Source organism: Pseudophryne corroboree, chromosome 4 (genome assembly GCF_028390025.1).
Source record: "Pseudophryne corroboree isolate aPseCor3 chromosome 4, aPseCor3.hap2, whole genome shotgun sequence".
NCBI lineage: Eukaryota > Metazoa > Chordata > Amphibia > Anura > Myobatrachidae > Pseudophryne > Pseudophryne corroboree.
This window is the reverse complement of record NC_086447.1, coordinates 356,273,422-356,291,319: the sequence shown is the minus strand read 5'-3', so window position 1 is coordinate 356,291,319 and position 17,898 is coordinate 356,273,422. Positions and strand designations below refer to the sequence as shown.

The 17,898-nt window shown below is 45.9% G+C and overlaps 1 protein-coding gene across 1 annotated transcript in view; it reads right to left on the bottom strand.

Moving 5' to 3' along the window:
* Positions 1–17,898, bottom strand: part of LOC134909538 (mucin-4-like) — a 278,478-nt gene that overhangs the window by 49,904 nt on the left and 210,676 nt on the right. The window contains exon 20 of the mRNA XM_063916527.1: positions 4,703–4,822. Within this exon, the coding sequence (XP_063772597.1) occupies positions 4,703–4,822 (120 nt within the window). The remainder of the gene's footprint in view (positions 1–4,702; positions 4,823–17,898) is intronic.

The following is a 17,898-nucleotide window of genomic DNA, read 5'->3' as shown; positions in this document are numbered from 1 at the left end:
GCGCAAAGCCCATGACTTACTCCTACAGTGCGAAAGAAACAGGCTGATTGGGCCAGAGATGATGTCACACACCCACCCTTAAAACACTTGGGAACACCCGTGTTTTTCCTAACACTCCCAGAAAACGTCCAGTCACCACCCCCAAGCATCCACTTCCTGTCAATTAACCTGGGTTTGCCTAGCAATCAAAAAAAAAAAACTGGATTTTTTTGCATTTTTGCCTCGCGCGTGTGCATTGCAATCTGTACCCATGCACAGTCATTCACGAATCGGCCACTGTGTGTTTTCGCACAACAGCAATCAGGTCTGAATTAGGCCCTAAGAACCTTATTTATACTCCATGAAAATGTTAGTTTATCATAATTGTTTTGTTTATCAGTATTCTTAGTGATTAGAGTGTACACTTGCATTTTCTTCTTTTTCCTATATTGCAAAGAGAAAAACAAGCAGATCAGTCTCAACCTATGAGGTCTTTTAATACAGCAGCAGCCTCAAATTCAACCCAAGGGTGCTGCAATGGTTTCCACCTACTCCTTCTTAATATTGCTTAGATGTTGATCCACTCTGCAGATTGGTACCACTGACGTCCAGTTAAGCCGCATATACACTGGCAGATATGAACTAAAATTATGAACGATAAATGATACCATGTGATCAATATATTGTTCATTTCGGCCAGTGTGTATGAATGAACGACAAATGATACACGCACCCGCGGGTCTTTCTCGTTCATTCACCATCTACCGAACATGCAGCTCAATATTAAAAAGATCTTTGAGCTGCATGTTCGGGGAGTGAGTGGGATGACGTCACTGAACAATATTGTACATCAATATCGTTCAGTGTGTATGCACTGGCGATCTCCCCTAATTAGCAATCAGCGGCATAGTGATGATTGCTAACTAGCTGAGGTCACCCAGTGCATACCCAGCTTTAGTGTCCGTCAGCCAATGCCCTTCTGAGAAGAAAACTACATAACATTTTCACACTGTTAATTTCTGATCTGGTGACCAAAAGCAAGAAACACAAAAAAATTTAACAGAGGGGGGATGTCTTGAAGAGACCTCAATTAGGGGAACAGTCCTTAATACAACTTTCTTCATACAAACTTTTCCCCTTAAGCATTGGGTATTTTGCTCCAGAAGCATCCCCATCTGACTCATATAAAGTGTAGCCCCATGGACCTTCTGTCAACTAAAATCATTTGCCTAAGTCACAGTTTCCCAAACTCTGTCATTACAGTCCAGGTTTTAAGGATATCCATGCTTGAACACAGGTGCTTAATGTTAGCAAAAAGCTAGAACCTTGGACTTGCAAAATGATGTGGAGTTCTACGGAACTATTTGGGAACGTAGCTACATTGGACATGCTTAAAGTCATAGGAAGCTCCAGTTTTATTAGGATGAAACTCTCCAGCCCTCAAGGGGTTAGGGTTACGTGGCCAGCGCATGGGATCCGGACAGTCAGTATACCGACGCTGGGATCCCAGCAGCCAGAATACCGGCACGGGGCGAGCCCAACTTAGGCTCTTACGGGCTTGCTGCGCTCACCATGCTGCTGGCTCGGTGGCTTGCTGCGCTCGCCACAGGTTCTATTCTCACTCAATGGGTGTCAGACACCCACGAGTGGGAATAGCCCCTGTTAGCCGGTATTCTGGCTGGTGGCATTGTCAGTCTTCTGGATCCTGGTAACAGTATGCAACATAACTGCATCCCCCATCAAGAGGCATTTCACAATTAGCAACCCCCCGCTGTTCCCTTAGTGCTATTTGCGCACACCAGTATTTTGGGGGCCCTGGACTTAATTCCTCCAGCGGTAAAAGCTTACCCAATAGACCGGAGATGCCGGATTACACAGAATGAGACTGAAGAGAGAGAGGATAAAGCAGTGTCTTGGTAGCTAAGACACAACTAAATAAGACTTAGGTAACACTGGGTCCTAGGTGATCCTCCCGTACTAGAGGTTGCCGAGAGATAGAGTTGGACATTGGCTGATGCAGACAGACCAGGATGACAGGAACGGCTGCGGCTCAGGCCAGATATATTAGAGCCGAAGTTACTGTATTTGACCTTGCAGGTTATCAGCAGACAGGTCAGGAAAGCAGGATTAGCTGAAGTTTAGCCTTGCAGGATATCAGCAGACAAACAAACTGGTATGCAGGATTAGTTGAGATTTAGGGACTAATTCAGACCTGATCGTAGCAGCAAATTTGTTAACGAATGGGTAAAACCATGTGCAGTGCAGGTGGGGCAGATATAACTTGTGCAGAGAGAGATAGATTTGGGTGGGTTATTTTGTTTCTGTGCAGTGTAAATAGTGGCTGCTTTATTTTTACACTGCAATTTAGATTTCAGTTTGAACACACCCCACCCAAATCTAACTCACTCTGCACATGTTATATCTGCCTCCCGTGCAGTGCACATGGTTTTGCCCAACTGCTAACAAAAATCCTGCTGCGCTCAACTCAGAATTACCCCCATAGTTTTGCCCATTAGCTAACAAATTTGCTGCTGCGATCAGATCTGAATTAGGGCCCTCATTCCGAGTTGTTCGCTCGCTAGCTACTTTTAGCAGCCGTGCAAATGCATAGTCGCCGCCCACGGGGGAGTGTTTTATAGCATAGCAGGGCTGCGATCACTTGTGCAGCCCTGCTTTGCAAAACAAGACTAGCCCTGCAATTACTTATCCTGTGCGATGAAACCAGCAACGAAGGTCCCGGAATTGTCGTCAGACACTAGCCCTGCAAATGCCTGGACACACCTGTGTTCTTCCAAACACTCCCAGAAAACGGTCAGTTGACGTCCTCTTCCTGTCAATCTCCTTGCAATCGGCTGTGCAAATGGATTCTTCGCTAGAACCATTGCACAGCAACAATGCTCTTTGTACCCATACGATGCACGTGCGCATTGTGGTGCATACGCATTTGCAGTTTAGCCATTTTTTTAAGTTATCGCTACACAGCGAACAACGGCAGCTAGCGATCAACTCGGAATGACCCTCTAGGTCCTTAGACTTACAGGATGTTAGCAAATGGACAAGATATACTGGATTGGCCGTAGGCTTGACTTCACAGGATATCTGTAGATAGACCAGGTATGCAGGATTGGCCGGAGCTAGGTCTTGCAGGATGTTAGCAGACTGATCAGGTATGCAGGATTGACTGACGTTTGGCCTACCAGGATATTAGCAAACAGACCAGAAATGCAGGTTTAGCCGAAACTTGGCCTTGCAGGATATTAGCAGACAGACCAGACTTTTTTTTAGGTTGGAAGGGGTTCCGACCTATTCAATGGTGGCTCCGTTTTTCCGACAAGTCGGGAATTCTGACTGTTTGGAAAGCACGCGGCCACCGATCCACATGTATTGTCGGAAACGCAAGGTTTTAGCCCCGTTTCCAACAATGTCAATCAGACTTTAAAAAAATCATTGAATACTTAGATGTCAGATCCTTTCCGTCGGAAAGGATCCGACATATATTGAATACACTCCTATTTGAAAAAAGGGAGTCCCATCTTCCAAATTCTCTGGCCATTAGTAGTTACCGTCTGGTTACCACCTGAGATACAGTAGGTAAAAAAAATGTTTTTCATAGGGCACAATGGGCTCTTCTCCCATCTATCTCCCACATACTGGTCCACACACACGTGGAGTTACATAAAAGTGGAGAGTTTCCTGTTTCAAGTGTGTTGCCTCCTCAGTAGTTATTATCAGTGCCCGTTTAAGGGGACGGCCCCTGGGGCGGAAGCCCCATGGCCCCCACACATAGATTGGCCCTCACAACGTTTCAGTCAGACATTGCAATTACTGTGAAATGGCGCATTGCGGCACCTGTTCGTGGACATGGGCTGCTGCTGCCACGGCTCTGCATTCTGTATGCACAAACGGCATACAGAGTAGAGTTGCTCCCAACTTCTTAGTTAACTCAGTGTCACACATCACATCCATGCCGCTAGTAAGGGGACTCGGAAGACACTCTGCTCTGTGCAGTCTGTGCATTCAGTGCACGACACAGAAGCAAGCCACGGAACGCAGCACAGACATCGAGTAACATCAGGAATACCAAAGTCACACTCAATGCAGATGCTCACATACAGTAGTTGAGCAATTTGTTTACCGCTGCACATGAAATGCATGCATGAAATCCATAAAAACCCTTGTAGCGCATGTGCTACAAAGTGTGTAAACACAAAGGCACTGTCGCAATTGAAATGAACAGTATCAGAAAGGTATTGGAAAACTGCTGAACGTTCCTGGGCAGTGAATGGGAGTCAGCTACACAGACACATGGAAATGGTCCGTCTTATGTGCTGACCACACTTGCTCTAAAATCATGCATTTACAACCCCCCCTCTAGAAATCCTACATTTGTCCCTGCATTGGTAAGCGTGTTTCAGAGTCACTGAAATGGGTGTTCATGTCACGTGCACATCACTCTAACGACTAGTATAATGCTTTTTATGGTAATTTACTTGCTTATGCAAGTATATGTTATGTTGCTTCACTTAGCTATGGTGTAAAGATGACAGACAGATAGATAGATAGATAGATAGATAGATAGATAGATAGATAGATAGATAGATAGATAGATACGTCCCTGATATCTACTTAATTTGCTTGGCTCATAACCTCTGTCGGAGACCCAAAGTACAGCATGAGAAGTGCACCCGCGAAAGTTGTCTTAAAAAGAAATGCATTTAGTTACCTGTGAATCCAACCTCACAGGTACAGCTGGGACTCCCATTTGTGTTACTGCAGATTGCATTAGGAGAACACGGATTGTTGTCTTGGCAGTCATAAATTTCCACACAGTCGGTACCACTACCTGTACAAAAGAAAAAAGTAGCAATAAACCCAAAGATACATCTTAAGTAAATACACATTAAAATAGATACTGTTGCCTCCTGTAGACTAAACACACCTACAATGTATTAACATTTCATAGTATGCTTGGTCAGATATTGAGCTGCATATTGACTTTGCAACAGCTATGGCCATGGATTAAGTAATATCAGATACAGTACGTCTCTGAATTCTGGTATATCTATTTAGGTGTGGGGCAAGCAGTGCACACAGCCATACTTGCCTACTTATTGACTGACGACCAGCATTGTGAAGTACAGGTGGGGCCATGATGCCATGATTCAGCAGAAAATCGCATCACTGCCCACTTAAACCACCAATTCTTCAGGGTGTCTGGTAGCACCACCCAACATCGGGAGCCACCCGGACATTCATGGAAAGTAAGCAAGTACCGTATGACAATTATTTAACAGATGAACAGCAATGAATTCGTACATCTGCAGCTCCCCTTCCTCATCCACCCAATAACTTTATCATTGACAGTTGCTGAGTTGTTGTCGGTGTGACTGAACAGGAAGTGATGTGATATCTGGATCTACAATGAAGTTTGGAGCAAAAGTAACGTGCAATCCTAGGATATATCAAAAAGATATGGACAAAGTCCAGTGTTGACTATCCTCTGTATGCCCACAGGCAGGCTCACTGCAAACAATAAGTAGATGACATTGGTGGATTATGATGAATCCAGAGTTAGGCAGTATCATTGGCAGTGGCCAATTTCCCATTTGGTGGCATTTGTTTGGGGGGCGGCACTTGGATGCTTGTGTTGGTAACTGCAAAATATTTCCACTGTATTGTACCATTTGCCATCTTGAATGTAGTGGAAATAGGTAGGACATGCACATACTACCCTCATAAGCTGATCTATTTAGTAAACACGGGTGGTCTTCAGGTTGCCGACTGTCGGGATCACGGCGCACAGTATACCGGTGCCGGAATACCGACAGCTGGCATACCGACAGATTTTCTCCTTCCACGCCCCCCCCCCCCTTCCCTGGAGGGAGAATAAATAGCGTGGCGCACATAGCGTGGCGAGCACAGCGAGCCAGCAAGGGGCTCATTTGCATTCGCCACGCTGCCGGTATGCCAGCGGTCGGGCTCCCAGCGCCGGTATGCTGGTCGCTAGGAGCCCAGCCGCCGGCATACCATACTACACCCAGTAAACACGTATACATACAGTATTTAAATCTAATTATAATTGGCTTATAACCAATCAATGAAAATAATAAAATTAGATAAGAGGGTCGGTGGCAGCTGTTACTATTGTGTCTAGGGGCACCCTCGCCCCTAAATCCGCCCCTGATCATTGGTGGATGATGATATGCCTGGGGTCGCACCTCCTCAATATAGACTGCTAACAGGGGCGTATCTAGCCATTGGCCAGGATGGCACTCGCCAGGGGCGCCAGCTGAGGAGGGGCGCCGCCTGGTTGTGCCACCCGTGGCCAAGGGGCAGATTCACTATGCCCCTGTGTCCCCCACCTGCAGGGATGCCCGGCAAAGACCATAGAAGGCAGCAGCGGCAGACACTGTTCTTCTCGCCAGGGTCCGGCACCGCTCCGCAGTCTGCACTCAGGGGCGTATCTAGCCATTGGCCAGGATGGCACTCGCCAGGGGCGCCAGCTGAGGAGGGGCGCCGCCTGGTTGTGCCACCCGTGGCCAAGGGGCAGATTCACTATGCCCCTGTGTCCCCCACCTGCAGGGATGCCCGGCAAAGACCATAGAAGGCAGCAGCGGCAGACACTGTTCTTCTCGCCAGGGTTCGGCACCGCTCCGCAGTCTGCACTACAATCAAGTAACTCTTTAAAACTACAGCTCCCAGCAGCCATTGCTGCTGTGAGCTTCCGGCAGCAATGGCTGCTGGGAGCTGTAGTTTTGCAGAGTTACTTGATTGTAGCATGGACAGCGGAGTGGTGCCGGACTCTGGCGAGAAGAACAGTGTCTGCCGCTGCTGCCTTCTGTGATTTTTGTCGGGCATCAGACGACGACAACACAGGTCAGCAGCGGCGGATTGGGATGCCCCCCTCCCCTCCCGATGACTTCAGTGGCCGTGCTCCGCCCCACTTTGGCCGATTCCTATATCCGCGGCTGCGGCGATATGAGCTTCTGCGCATGCGCAGAACAGAAGCTCATTCAAACTGGAGCCGCGGCAAGTGAAGCTAGTGTGTGCTGAGGCAAGTGACCAGGGACAGCGAGCGCACAGAGGGGCCAGGCAAACGGTGTAATAGCAGGGGGTGCCTTGGAGCCATACAAGACTTGGTCTCTAGGACCCAGCAGCCTGCAGCAACTGGAATCGAGACCTTGTCCTCAGACGGAAGCATGTGCAGGTTAGTGATGCCCCCCAAACTCCCACCTGGCGGCTGTGGCTTGCACTGTATCCTCCCCCTCCCACTTGGCAGCTGCATGCGGGGAGGCAAGGGACACACATCATGGGAAGCTGAAATAGCTTGTGTGTCAGCATCTGTTTGTGTGTCAGCGTCTGTCAGTGTCAGTTTCTGTATGTCAGTAAGTCAGGGTCTGTGTTAACATCTGTCAGTGTGTCAGCATCTAACAGTGTATCAGCATCTGTCTGTGTCAGCATCAGTGTGTCAGCATGTTTCTGTGTCAGTGTCAGCATCTGTCTGTGTGTCAGAGTCTGTGTGTCTGTGTTAGCATAAGTGTGCCAGCATCTGTCTGTGTGTCAGTGTGTCATTGTCTGTTTGCATGTCAGGGTCTGTGTGTCAACATCTGTGTCAGTGTGTAAGCCTCAGCGTGTCAGCATCTTTCTGTGTGTCTCTGTCAGCATCAGTGTGTCAGCATCTGTTTGTGTCTCAGTGTGTCAGCTGTGTGTGTCAGCCCCCTAGACAGAGTACCCCCCCCACGAATGCAAGAACATACACAGTCCACCCCATTTTTTATTTATTTTTGTAGGCCAATGTGTTTTAATATTTTAAATGTGGAAGCCAATTTTTTATTTTTTTTCCTGTGGGGGATAATTTTATTTATTTTTCCTGTTTGGGGTCATTGTGTTTTTTACCTGTGGGGGCCAATGTGTTTGATTGTTTTTTGTAGAGGCCAATGTGTGTGTTTGTTTTCTGTGGGTGCCAATATATGGGTTTTTTTATGTGGGGGCCAATGTGTTTATTTTTTTCTGTGGATGCCAATGTTTTTTTTATGTTGGGGCCAATGTGTTTTTTTTTATTTCCTACGGGGGTCAGTACAGTATGTTCATTTTTTTTCATGTCGGTGGTCAATTTGTTTGTTTGTTTTCTTGTGAAAGCCAGTTTGTTTTTATTTTATTTTTTCTGTGTTGTTTAATATGTTTTCTTTTCTGTAGGGCCAATGGTGTGTGTGTGTTTTTTTTTCTTTGGAGGCATAGCATAATGTGAATAACGGACATTATTGTGCATTGTAATGTGAGTAAGGGACACTACTGTGTGGTGTAATATGAAATAAGGGTACAATTGTGTGGCCATGCCCCTTTTTGGCACACGCGACTTCCATATTTTAACTATGAGGGAGGGGGGGGGGGGGGGCGCCAGTCCCTTACTTTGCCAGGGGTGCTCGGACCCCTAGATACACCCCTGACTGCTAATTTTCTTTTCAGTGACTGGGACCAACAATACTAGTGCACACCGGCACACTGTACTTCATAGGACTCTGGTTAAGAACAAAGTGTCAAGGCCTACATATCCTGCAAGTACCTCTGGAATCTGTCCTGCTAGCTGTGTACTGAAATTAAGATAAGCTCAGAAACGACTGTGCAGGCATTTACTGTAATAAATCAATTTGAATGGATACAAGAAGAAGTAAAACATGGTCTGTGCGACACTAATAGACACTATGGGACACTTGAAGATAAGTTGGAGTCGTTGACCATTTATTTTTTGTTCTTAATGCACCATCATACCTCTTATTTAACTGCAGGTGAGGATGGTTGTGGGTTTTTTTGTGTTTTTTTAAATAATGAAACAAAAAATCTAAAAGAATCCGTGGACAAGATGATTTATGTAAAGGAGACTGTATTATATAGATAGCAGTGGCATATGAGCAAAATAGCTAGCAAATTACTTCAGCACTTACATTATTAAGGTGAAAGCATGTCTTCTGCCGGGTGTAGTATGGCTGACCGCCGGTCAGCTTACCGACGCCTGGATCCCAGCAACATACCGACGCCGGGATCCCGGCGGTGAGGGGCGAGTGCAGCAAGCCCCATACGGGGCCCACGCTGCGGGCTCGGTGGCGACCTGCGGTCGCCACGGGTTCTATTCCCACTCTATGGGTGTCGTGGACACCCACAAGTGGAAATAGTCCCTGTTGGTCGGCATGCTGACCATCGGGATACTGAGGGGTCGGGATGGTGGAGGAGGTCATGTGACTGTCGGTCTCCCGACCGCCGGTCACATGAATACCACCCCTTCTGCCAAGGTTCTACTATGCATATTGAGGAAGTGTGTGGGGAGTGGAGGAAGGTGGAGGTGCACATACAGTACAAATGATACAAAGATCTTGATTCTTTCATTTGGATAGCTATACTGTATTCTGAATTCATGCAAGCAATGGATCCCCACATACATTTGTGCCTGTTGATCAGTGTGATTAACAGGCTCCCTTTGTTTGCTATATTTTCACCATGACAAATTCTGTCTGTTGTTGTTTAGAGTTAGAGGGTATGACAAATGATGTCTACAGATGGAGCCTCGCTCCTCTATTCTGTCTATGACATTAGTCCCGATCACGGAGTTGCATCGTGCCTGGGTGCAAGGTGGCGTTCCTAGCCGTAGGGAGGCTTACAGAGTTTAGCATGGCGTTTGGCGTTACTGGTGAGTAATACCTGCAATCATCCACTAGATGTTGCTTTTTAAAATCACCATTGTGCATGCGTGTAGTCTCCATTTAAATACTGTACACTGTAATAAAAACACACCCTGAGGAAGGACGAATGACAGAAATGGTGGTACAGAAGTAGGACATTAAATGATTCAGTTCTCCCATTTTTACATCTAAGGACAGCTCTATCCCCCTCAGACTGGGTGAGAGGTTGCTAGTGTTGTCGGTGAGTCCTTATTCCTACTTTGTTCTCCTTGGGGATATTTTGAATTTTTTTAATAAGACTTGTGTGATACTTTTGACATTTTAATGGAATAAATTGTTGTAATTTTATGGATTGAGCCAGTGGAATTATCTGTTTAGACATTATCCATATGGAATAAAGGAGTGTTCTGTTTTGGAATAAAGCTGTTTGGAGTGTGTACCCTTTGTTCACAATGGGGAAATATTACTGAGTTGGTGACCCATGGCATGGTTACGAATATACCTTTATGGGAACTTGTTTACCTGATTATAGGTGAGATTTCTTGTATAAGGGGAAATATACCAAACTGAGTGGTGATATTTGCTTAGAAGGCTAAAGAAACCTTTATGTGCATGCATCTCACCATATAAAGGTGAATTTAGTGGAAAAATCTGCCGCTATAAAACAAGTGGTTTTGGAAGTGATATAATTGGTCTTTTTCCATTTTTGTTTTCCTGAGAGTGAGAATAGGAGGTCAATCAGAAGAGAGACAGAAAAGAGAACACCATAATAAATTACTTACAGGACTCTGCGCTCTTGGACCAATCATCTTCTTTTATTGTATTGGTATTTGTGGGAATGGTGCTCTTGGGTGAGGACTAAGCTGCAGTCTAAGGGGCGCATTTGGCTTTGATATATATTTTTTGTCTAAAACCAATAAATAAAAATAGTGTAAACAGATGCAAACGAACATGTTAAAGCTATGGTCCATTGACGTTATGGATTTGTGAACATCCAAGTCCCGCAGACAAAACAATAAATAGAATTAGTGATACATACACAAACTAATGTGTTAAAGCTATGGTCCATTGATGTTAGGGATATGTAAGCGCCCAAGTCACGTAGCCAATACTGCATAAGCAAAACCAATGGGAAGGCATTACTGCTTACATGTACACATGAGCTTGTGTACAGATGGGTCCACATTTATCTTGACCTTTAATAGGATTAACTGAGACTGGCCTATCGGACTTAATCCCCTGCTGTAATGACTTAATCCCATGATGTATTGTTCTCTGTATTGTATTGCAGTTGAGAATAGATGAAGGGTTTATGCTAATAAGTCATGTTGTGAGGCACAGAAACTAGTCAAGATAACGGTGGACCCACCTGTATTTGTCATGAGGCGTCGTGGCTGAGCGGTGAAGTGTGTCGATCCTCATGCTCAGAGTCCCGGGTTCAATTCCCAAAGTGCGAATGCCTGTTTTGTTTTTTGTTTTTCCTGACACTTTATTAATTTAAAGATTTTTTTCATATTAACATACCTTCACATTCAATAGAATTGTGCACACGGGTTTTACATGAATCTGGGCAATGCTGTAGGAGTGTCTCATTACGCTATCTAAATTAAAAAGCAGCTATGGGGATAAGCGAGATGTGGGCACCATACAGTACATACTGTAGCAGGCCAGACTTGATCGCAGAGCAGATTCAGAAAATGGCTGCTGCTTGTGACCCAGTGCCTCATGGAAGCCCACAGCTACGGAGTAAGCGACGGCATAAGTTTTGCATGAATCAGGGCAATGTTGTAGGAGAGTCTTATTATGCTATTTCAAATACACAGCAGCAATGAGGTCCCGTAGAAAAACCAAAAAATAAAAAATTGTGTTTACACATGCAAATGAATGTGTTAAAGCTATGGTCCATTGACATTATGGATATGTGAGCATCCAAGTCCCAGAGCCATTACAGCATAAGCTAAATTAATGTGAAGGGATCACTGCTTACATTTAATAGTTACGGGACTTGGATGCTCACATATCTGTTACATCAATGGACCATAGCTTTAATATGTTAGTTGCGTCTATATACACTATTTTTTATTTATTGCTTAGTCTATGGGAATTAGATGCTCACATAACCCTAACATTAGTGGACCTTTGTTTTAACACGTTCGCTTGCATATGTATACACTATTTTTATTGACCGATTTATAGGTTTATTTTTTGGGTCCCAACAGGGAATTAATATTTTCTGCAGTGTATCTGAAGGCCAGCATTCACAAAGTATTGCAGACAGACTGCCCACTCCGCAGTTTAGCCACCACCTCACCCCTCCCCTTTCCCCCTCCCCTGAGAGACTGCTCATTTCTCAGACAGGGAGGCCAGCTTACAGTCAATAAATTGCCAACATAGTATGTAAATGAAGGACTGATACAGTACTACAGTTACTTTAATAGAGATACAAGCTCATGTGTAAATGTTAGCAGTGATCACTTCCCATTGGTTTTGCTTATGTTGTAATAGCTACGGGACTTGGATGCTCACATATCCCTAACGTCGATGGACCATAGCTTTAATATGTTAGTTGCATCTGTATACACTATTTTTCATTTTTGCTCAGTCTACAGGAACTAGACGCTTACATAACCCTAATGTCAATGGACCTTTGTTTTAACACGTTCGCCTGCGTCTGTATACACTGGTTTTATTGACTGATTTATTGCTTTAGTTTTTGGGTACCGACAGAGAATGACATTTTTTTGCAGTATCCCTGAAGACCAGCATTCACACAGTATTGTAGGCAGACTACCCACTCCATACTGTACAGTACTGTATGCCTAACGTCAATGGACCATTGCTTTAACATGTTCATTTGCGTATGTATTCACTATTTTTATTTATTGGTTTGTCTACAGGACCTCAATGCCGCAGTGTATTTTAGATAGCGTAATGAGATGCTCCTAAAGCATTGGCATGATTCATGTAAAACCTGTGTGCATAGTTTTATTGAATGTGAAGGTATGTTAAAATAACATGAAATTAAAATTAATAAAGTGTCAACAAACAACAGGCATTGGCTACAGGACATAGACACTCACATATCCCTAACGTAAATGGACCATAGCTTTACCACGTTCGTTTGCATCTGTATACACTATTTGTATTTAATGATGTCTATGGGACCTCATTGCTGCAGTGTATATGAAATAGTGTAATGAGATGCTCTTACAGCATTGCCCTGGTTCATGTAAAATCTGTGTGCACAATTCTATTGAATGTGAAGGTTTGTTAAAATAAAAATAAAAAAAATAATAAAGTGTCAGGGGAAAAAACAGGCATTCACACTTTGGGAATCAAACCCTGGACCCTGAGCATGGGGAGCAGCACACTTTACTGCTTGGCCACGATGCCTCATGACAGATACACAAACGTGTGTGTAAATGTAAGCAGTGATCCCTTCCCATTTGTTTTGCTAATGCTGTATTGGCTATCGGACTCAGACACTCCTACTGTATATAGTATCCCTAACGTCAATGAGCTACAATATTGCTTTAACACGTTAGTTGCGTATGTATACACTATTTTTTAAAATTATTTTTCTACGGGACTTGGACGCTCACATACAGTAACACGTCAATGGACCATTGCGTTAACACGTTCGTTTTTGTCTGTATAAACTATTTTTATTGATTGATTTATTGGTTTATTTTTATTGACTCTCTCCGTCTGACCATTGGTCTCTGTGTACAGTATACATTAACATTACAGTCATCACTGACCATTTGGCAAGAGCTTGTAGATCAATCCGCTGCTATTCACTTTACAGTAATGGATTACTGGAGCATTAGCCACCCAGTGGTGAAGATGTGTATTGCATGCTGTGTATGTTGTCGTGCCTCAATGCACCTGTCCGTGTAAAAACTCAACAACCTAAGCTATCGCCTAGGTGCGACTAATCCTATGTTTAGGTGGAGAAACTGCAACGATGAGAGAGGCTCATTCTGTAAGTCTATGACACCCTGTTATTTTTATGAATGTGAAATAAAGCATACGTTTTAACGTTACAATCATTACATTTAACTGGTAATTTTTAAGAGTGCCCCAAAAAGGAATTACTTTCTTAATTAGCCATTCCTAATTTCTCTGACGTCCTAGTGGATGCTGGGGACTCCGTAAGGAGCATGGGGAATAGACGGGCTCCGCAGGAGACTGGGCACTCTAAAAGAAAGATTAGGTACTATCTGGTGTGCACTGGCTCCTCCCTCTATGCCCCTCCTCCAGACCTCAGTTAGATTTCTGTGCCCGGCCCGAGCTGGATGCACACTAGGGGCTCTCCTGAGCTTCTAGAAAGAAAGTTTAAAATTAGGTTTTTTATTTTACAGTGAGACCTGCTGGCAACAGGCTCACTGCAACGAGGGACTAAGGGGAGAAGAAGCGAACCTACCTGCTTGCAGCTAGCTTGGGCTTCTTAGGCTACTGGACACCATTAGCTCCAGAGGGATCGACCGCAGGACCCGTCCTTGGTGTTCGTTCCCGGAGCCGCGCCGCCGTCCCCCTTACAGAGCCAGAAGCATGAAGATGGTCCGGAAAATCGGCGGCAGAAGACTTCAGTCTTCACCAAGGTAGCGCACAGCACTGCTGCTGTGCGCCATTGCTCCTCATGCACACTTCACACTCCGGTCGCTGAGGGTGCAGGGCGCTGGGGGGTGGCGCCCTGAGCAGCAATAAAAACACCTTGGCTGGCAAAATAATCACAATATATAGCCCCAGAGGCTATATATGTGATAATTACCCCTGCCAGAATCCATAAAAAAGCGGTAGAAAAGTCCGCAAAAAAGGGGCGGAGCTATCTCCCTCGGCACACTGGCGCCATTTTCTCTTCACAGTGTAGCTGGAAGACAGCTCCCCAGGCTCTCCCCTGTAGTTTTCAGGCTCAAAGGGTTAAAAAGAGAGGGGGGGCACTAAATTTGGGCGCAATATTGTTTATACAAGCAGCTATAGGGGAAAATTCACTCAGTGATAGTGTTTATCCCTACAGTATATAGCGCTCTGGTGTGTGCTGGCATACTCTCTCTCTGTCTCCCCAAAGGGCTGTGTGGGGTCCTGTCCTCAGTCAGAGCATTCCCTGTGTGTGTGCGGTGTGTCGGTACGGCTGTGTCGACATGTTTGATGAGGAGGCTTATGTGGAGGCGGAGCAGATGCTGAAAATGGGATGTCGCCCCCTGTGGGCCGACACCAGAGTGGATGGATAGGTGGAAGGTATTAACCGACAGTGTCAACTCCTTACATAAAAGGCTGGATGACGTAACAGCTATGGGACAGCCGGCTTCTCAGCCCGCGCCTGCCCAGGCGTCTCAAAGGCCATCAGGGGCTCAAAAACGCCCGCTTCCTCAGATGGCAGACACAGATGTCGACACGGAGTCTGACTCCAGTGTCGACGAGGTTGAGACATATACAAAATCCACTAGGAACATCCGTTACATGATCTCGGCAATAAAAAATGTGTTACACATTTCTGACATTAACCCAAGTACCACTAAAAAAAGGGTTTTATGTGTGGGGAGAAAAAGCAGGCGGTGTTTTGTTCCCCCATCAAATGAGTGAATGAAGTGTGAAAAAGCGTGGGTTCCCCCGATAAGAAACTGGTAATTTCTAAAAAGTTACTGATGGCGTACCCTTTCCCGCCAGAGGATAAGTTACGCTGGGAGATATCCCCTAGGGTGGATAAAGCGCTCACACGTTTGTCAAAAAAGGTGGCACTGCCGTCTTAGGATACGGCCACTTTGAAGGTACCTGCTGATAAATAGCAGGAGGCTATCCTGAAGTCTGTATTTACACACTCAGGTTCTAGACTGAGACCTGCAGATAGTGCTGCTGCAGCGTGGTCTGTAACCCTTTCAAACAATAAGACGTCGTCTTATATATGAGGGATGCACAGAGGGATATTTTGCCGGCTGGCATCCAGAATTATTGCAATGTCCATTCTGTCAGGAGGGTATTAGAGACCCGACACTGGACAGGTGATGCTGACTTTAAAAGGCACATAGAGCCTTATAAGGGTGAGGAATTGTTTGGGGATGGTCTCTGGGACCTCGTATCCACAGCAACAGCTGGGATAAAAAAAATTTTACCTCAGGTTTCCTCACAGCCTAAGAAAAGCACTGTATTATCAGGTACAGTCCATTCGGCTTCAGAAAAGCAAGCGGGTCAAAGGAAAAAGCTGCACCAGTCAGCCAGTTCCCAGAATCAAAACCCCGCTTCCTCTGAGTCCACCGCATGATGCGGGGGCTCCACAGGCATAGCCAGGTACGGGGGGGGGGGGCCGCCTCAAAAATTTCATCGATCAGTGGGCTCGCTCACAGGTGGATCCCTGGATCCTTCAAGTAGTATCTCAGGGGTACAAGCTGGAATTCGAGGCGTCTCCCCCCCGCCGTTTCCTCAAATCTGCCTTGCCGACAACTCCCTCAGGCAGGGAGGCTGTGCTAGAGGCAATTCACAAGCTGTATTCCCAGCAGGTGATAGTCAAGGTGCCCCTACTTCAACAAGGACGGGGTTACTATTCCACACTGGTTGTGGTACCGAAACCGGACGGTTCGGTGAGACCCATTTTAAATTTGAAATCCTTGAACACATACATTAAAAAATTTAAGTTCAAGATGGAATCGCTCAGGGCGGTTATTGCAAGCCTGGAGGAGGGGGATTACATGGTATCCCTGGACATCAAGGATGCTTACCTACATGTCCCCATTTACCATCCTCATCAGGAGTACCTCAGATTTGTGGTACAGGATTGCCATTACCAATTCCAAACACTGCCGTTTGGACCGTCCACGGCACCGAGGGTCTTTACCAAAGTAAAGGCAGAAATGATGATACTCCTTCGAAAAAAGGGAGTTTTAATTATCCCGTACTTGGACGATCTCCTTATAAAGGCGAGGTCCAAGGAGCAGTTGTTGGTCGGAGTAGCACTATCTCTGGAAGTGCTACATCAGCACAGATGGATTCTATACGTTCCAAAGTCACAGCTGGTTCCTACCACACGCCTACTGTTCCTGGGGATGGTTCTGGACACAGAACAGAAAAAAGTGTTTCTCCTGCAGGAGAAAGCCAAGGAGCGGTCATCTCTAGTCAGAGACCTCCTGAAACCAAAACAGGTATCGGTGCATCACTGCACACGAGTCCTGGGAAAAATGGTAGCTTCTTACGAAGCAAAATTCCATTCGGCAGGTTCCATACAAGAACCTTTTAGTGGGACCTCTTGAACAAGTGATCGGATCGCATCTTCAGATGCATCGGCTGATAACCCTGTCTCCAAGGACCAGGGTATCTCTACTGTGGTGGCTGCAGAGTGCTCATCTTCAAGAGGGCCGCAGATTCGGTATACAGGACTGGGTCCTGATAACCACGGATGCCAGCCTTCGAGGCTGGGGGGGCAGTCACACAGGGAAGAAACTTCCAAGGACTTTGGTCAAGTCAGGAGTCGTCCCTACACATAAATATTCTGGAACTAAGGGCCATTTACAATGCCCTAAGTCAGGCAAAACCCCTGCTTCAAAACCAGCCGGTACTGATCCAGTCAGACAACATCACGGCAGTCGCCCATGTAAACCGACAGGGCGGCACAAGAAGCAGGATGGCAATGGCAGAAGCCACAAGGATTCTCCGATGGACGGAAAATCACGTCTTAGCACTGTCAGCAGTGTTCATTCCGGGAGTGGACAACTGGGAAGCAGGTTTCCTCAGCAGACACGACCGACACCCGGGAGAGTGGGGACTTCATCCAGAAGTCTTCCAACTGTTGGTAAACCGTTGGGAAAGGCCACAGGTGGACATGATGGCGTCCCGCCTAAACAAAAAACTAGATATTGCGCCAGGTCAAGGGACCCTCAGGCAATAGCTGTGGACGCGCTAGTGACACCGTGGGGGTACTAGTCGGTTTATGTATTCCCTCCTCTGCCTCTCATACCAAAGGTACTGAGAATAATAGGAATACGAGGAGTAAGAACGATACTCGTGGTTCCGGATGGGCCAAGAAGAGCTTGGTACCCAGAACTTCAAGAAATAATATCAGAGGACCCATGGCCTCTACCGCTCAGACAGGATCTGCTACAGCAGGGGCCCTGTCTGCTCCAAGACTTACCGCGGCTGCGTTGGACGGCATGGCGGTTGAATTCCGGATCCTAAAGCAAAAGGGCATTCCGGAGGAAGTCATTCCTACGCTGATTAAAGCCAGGAAAGAAGTAACCGCAAACCATTATCACCA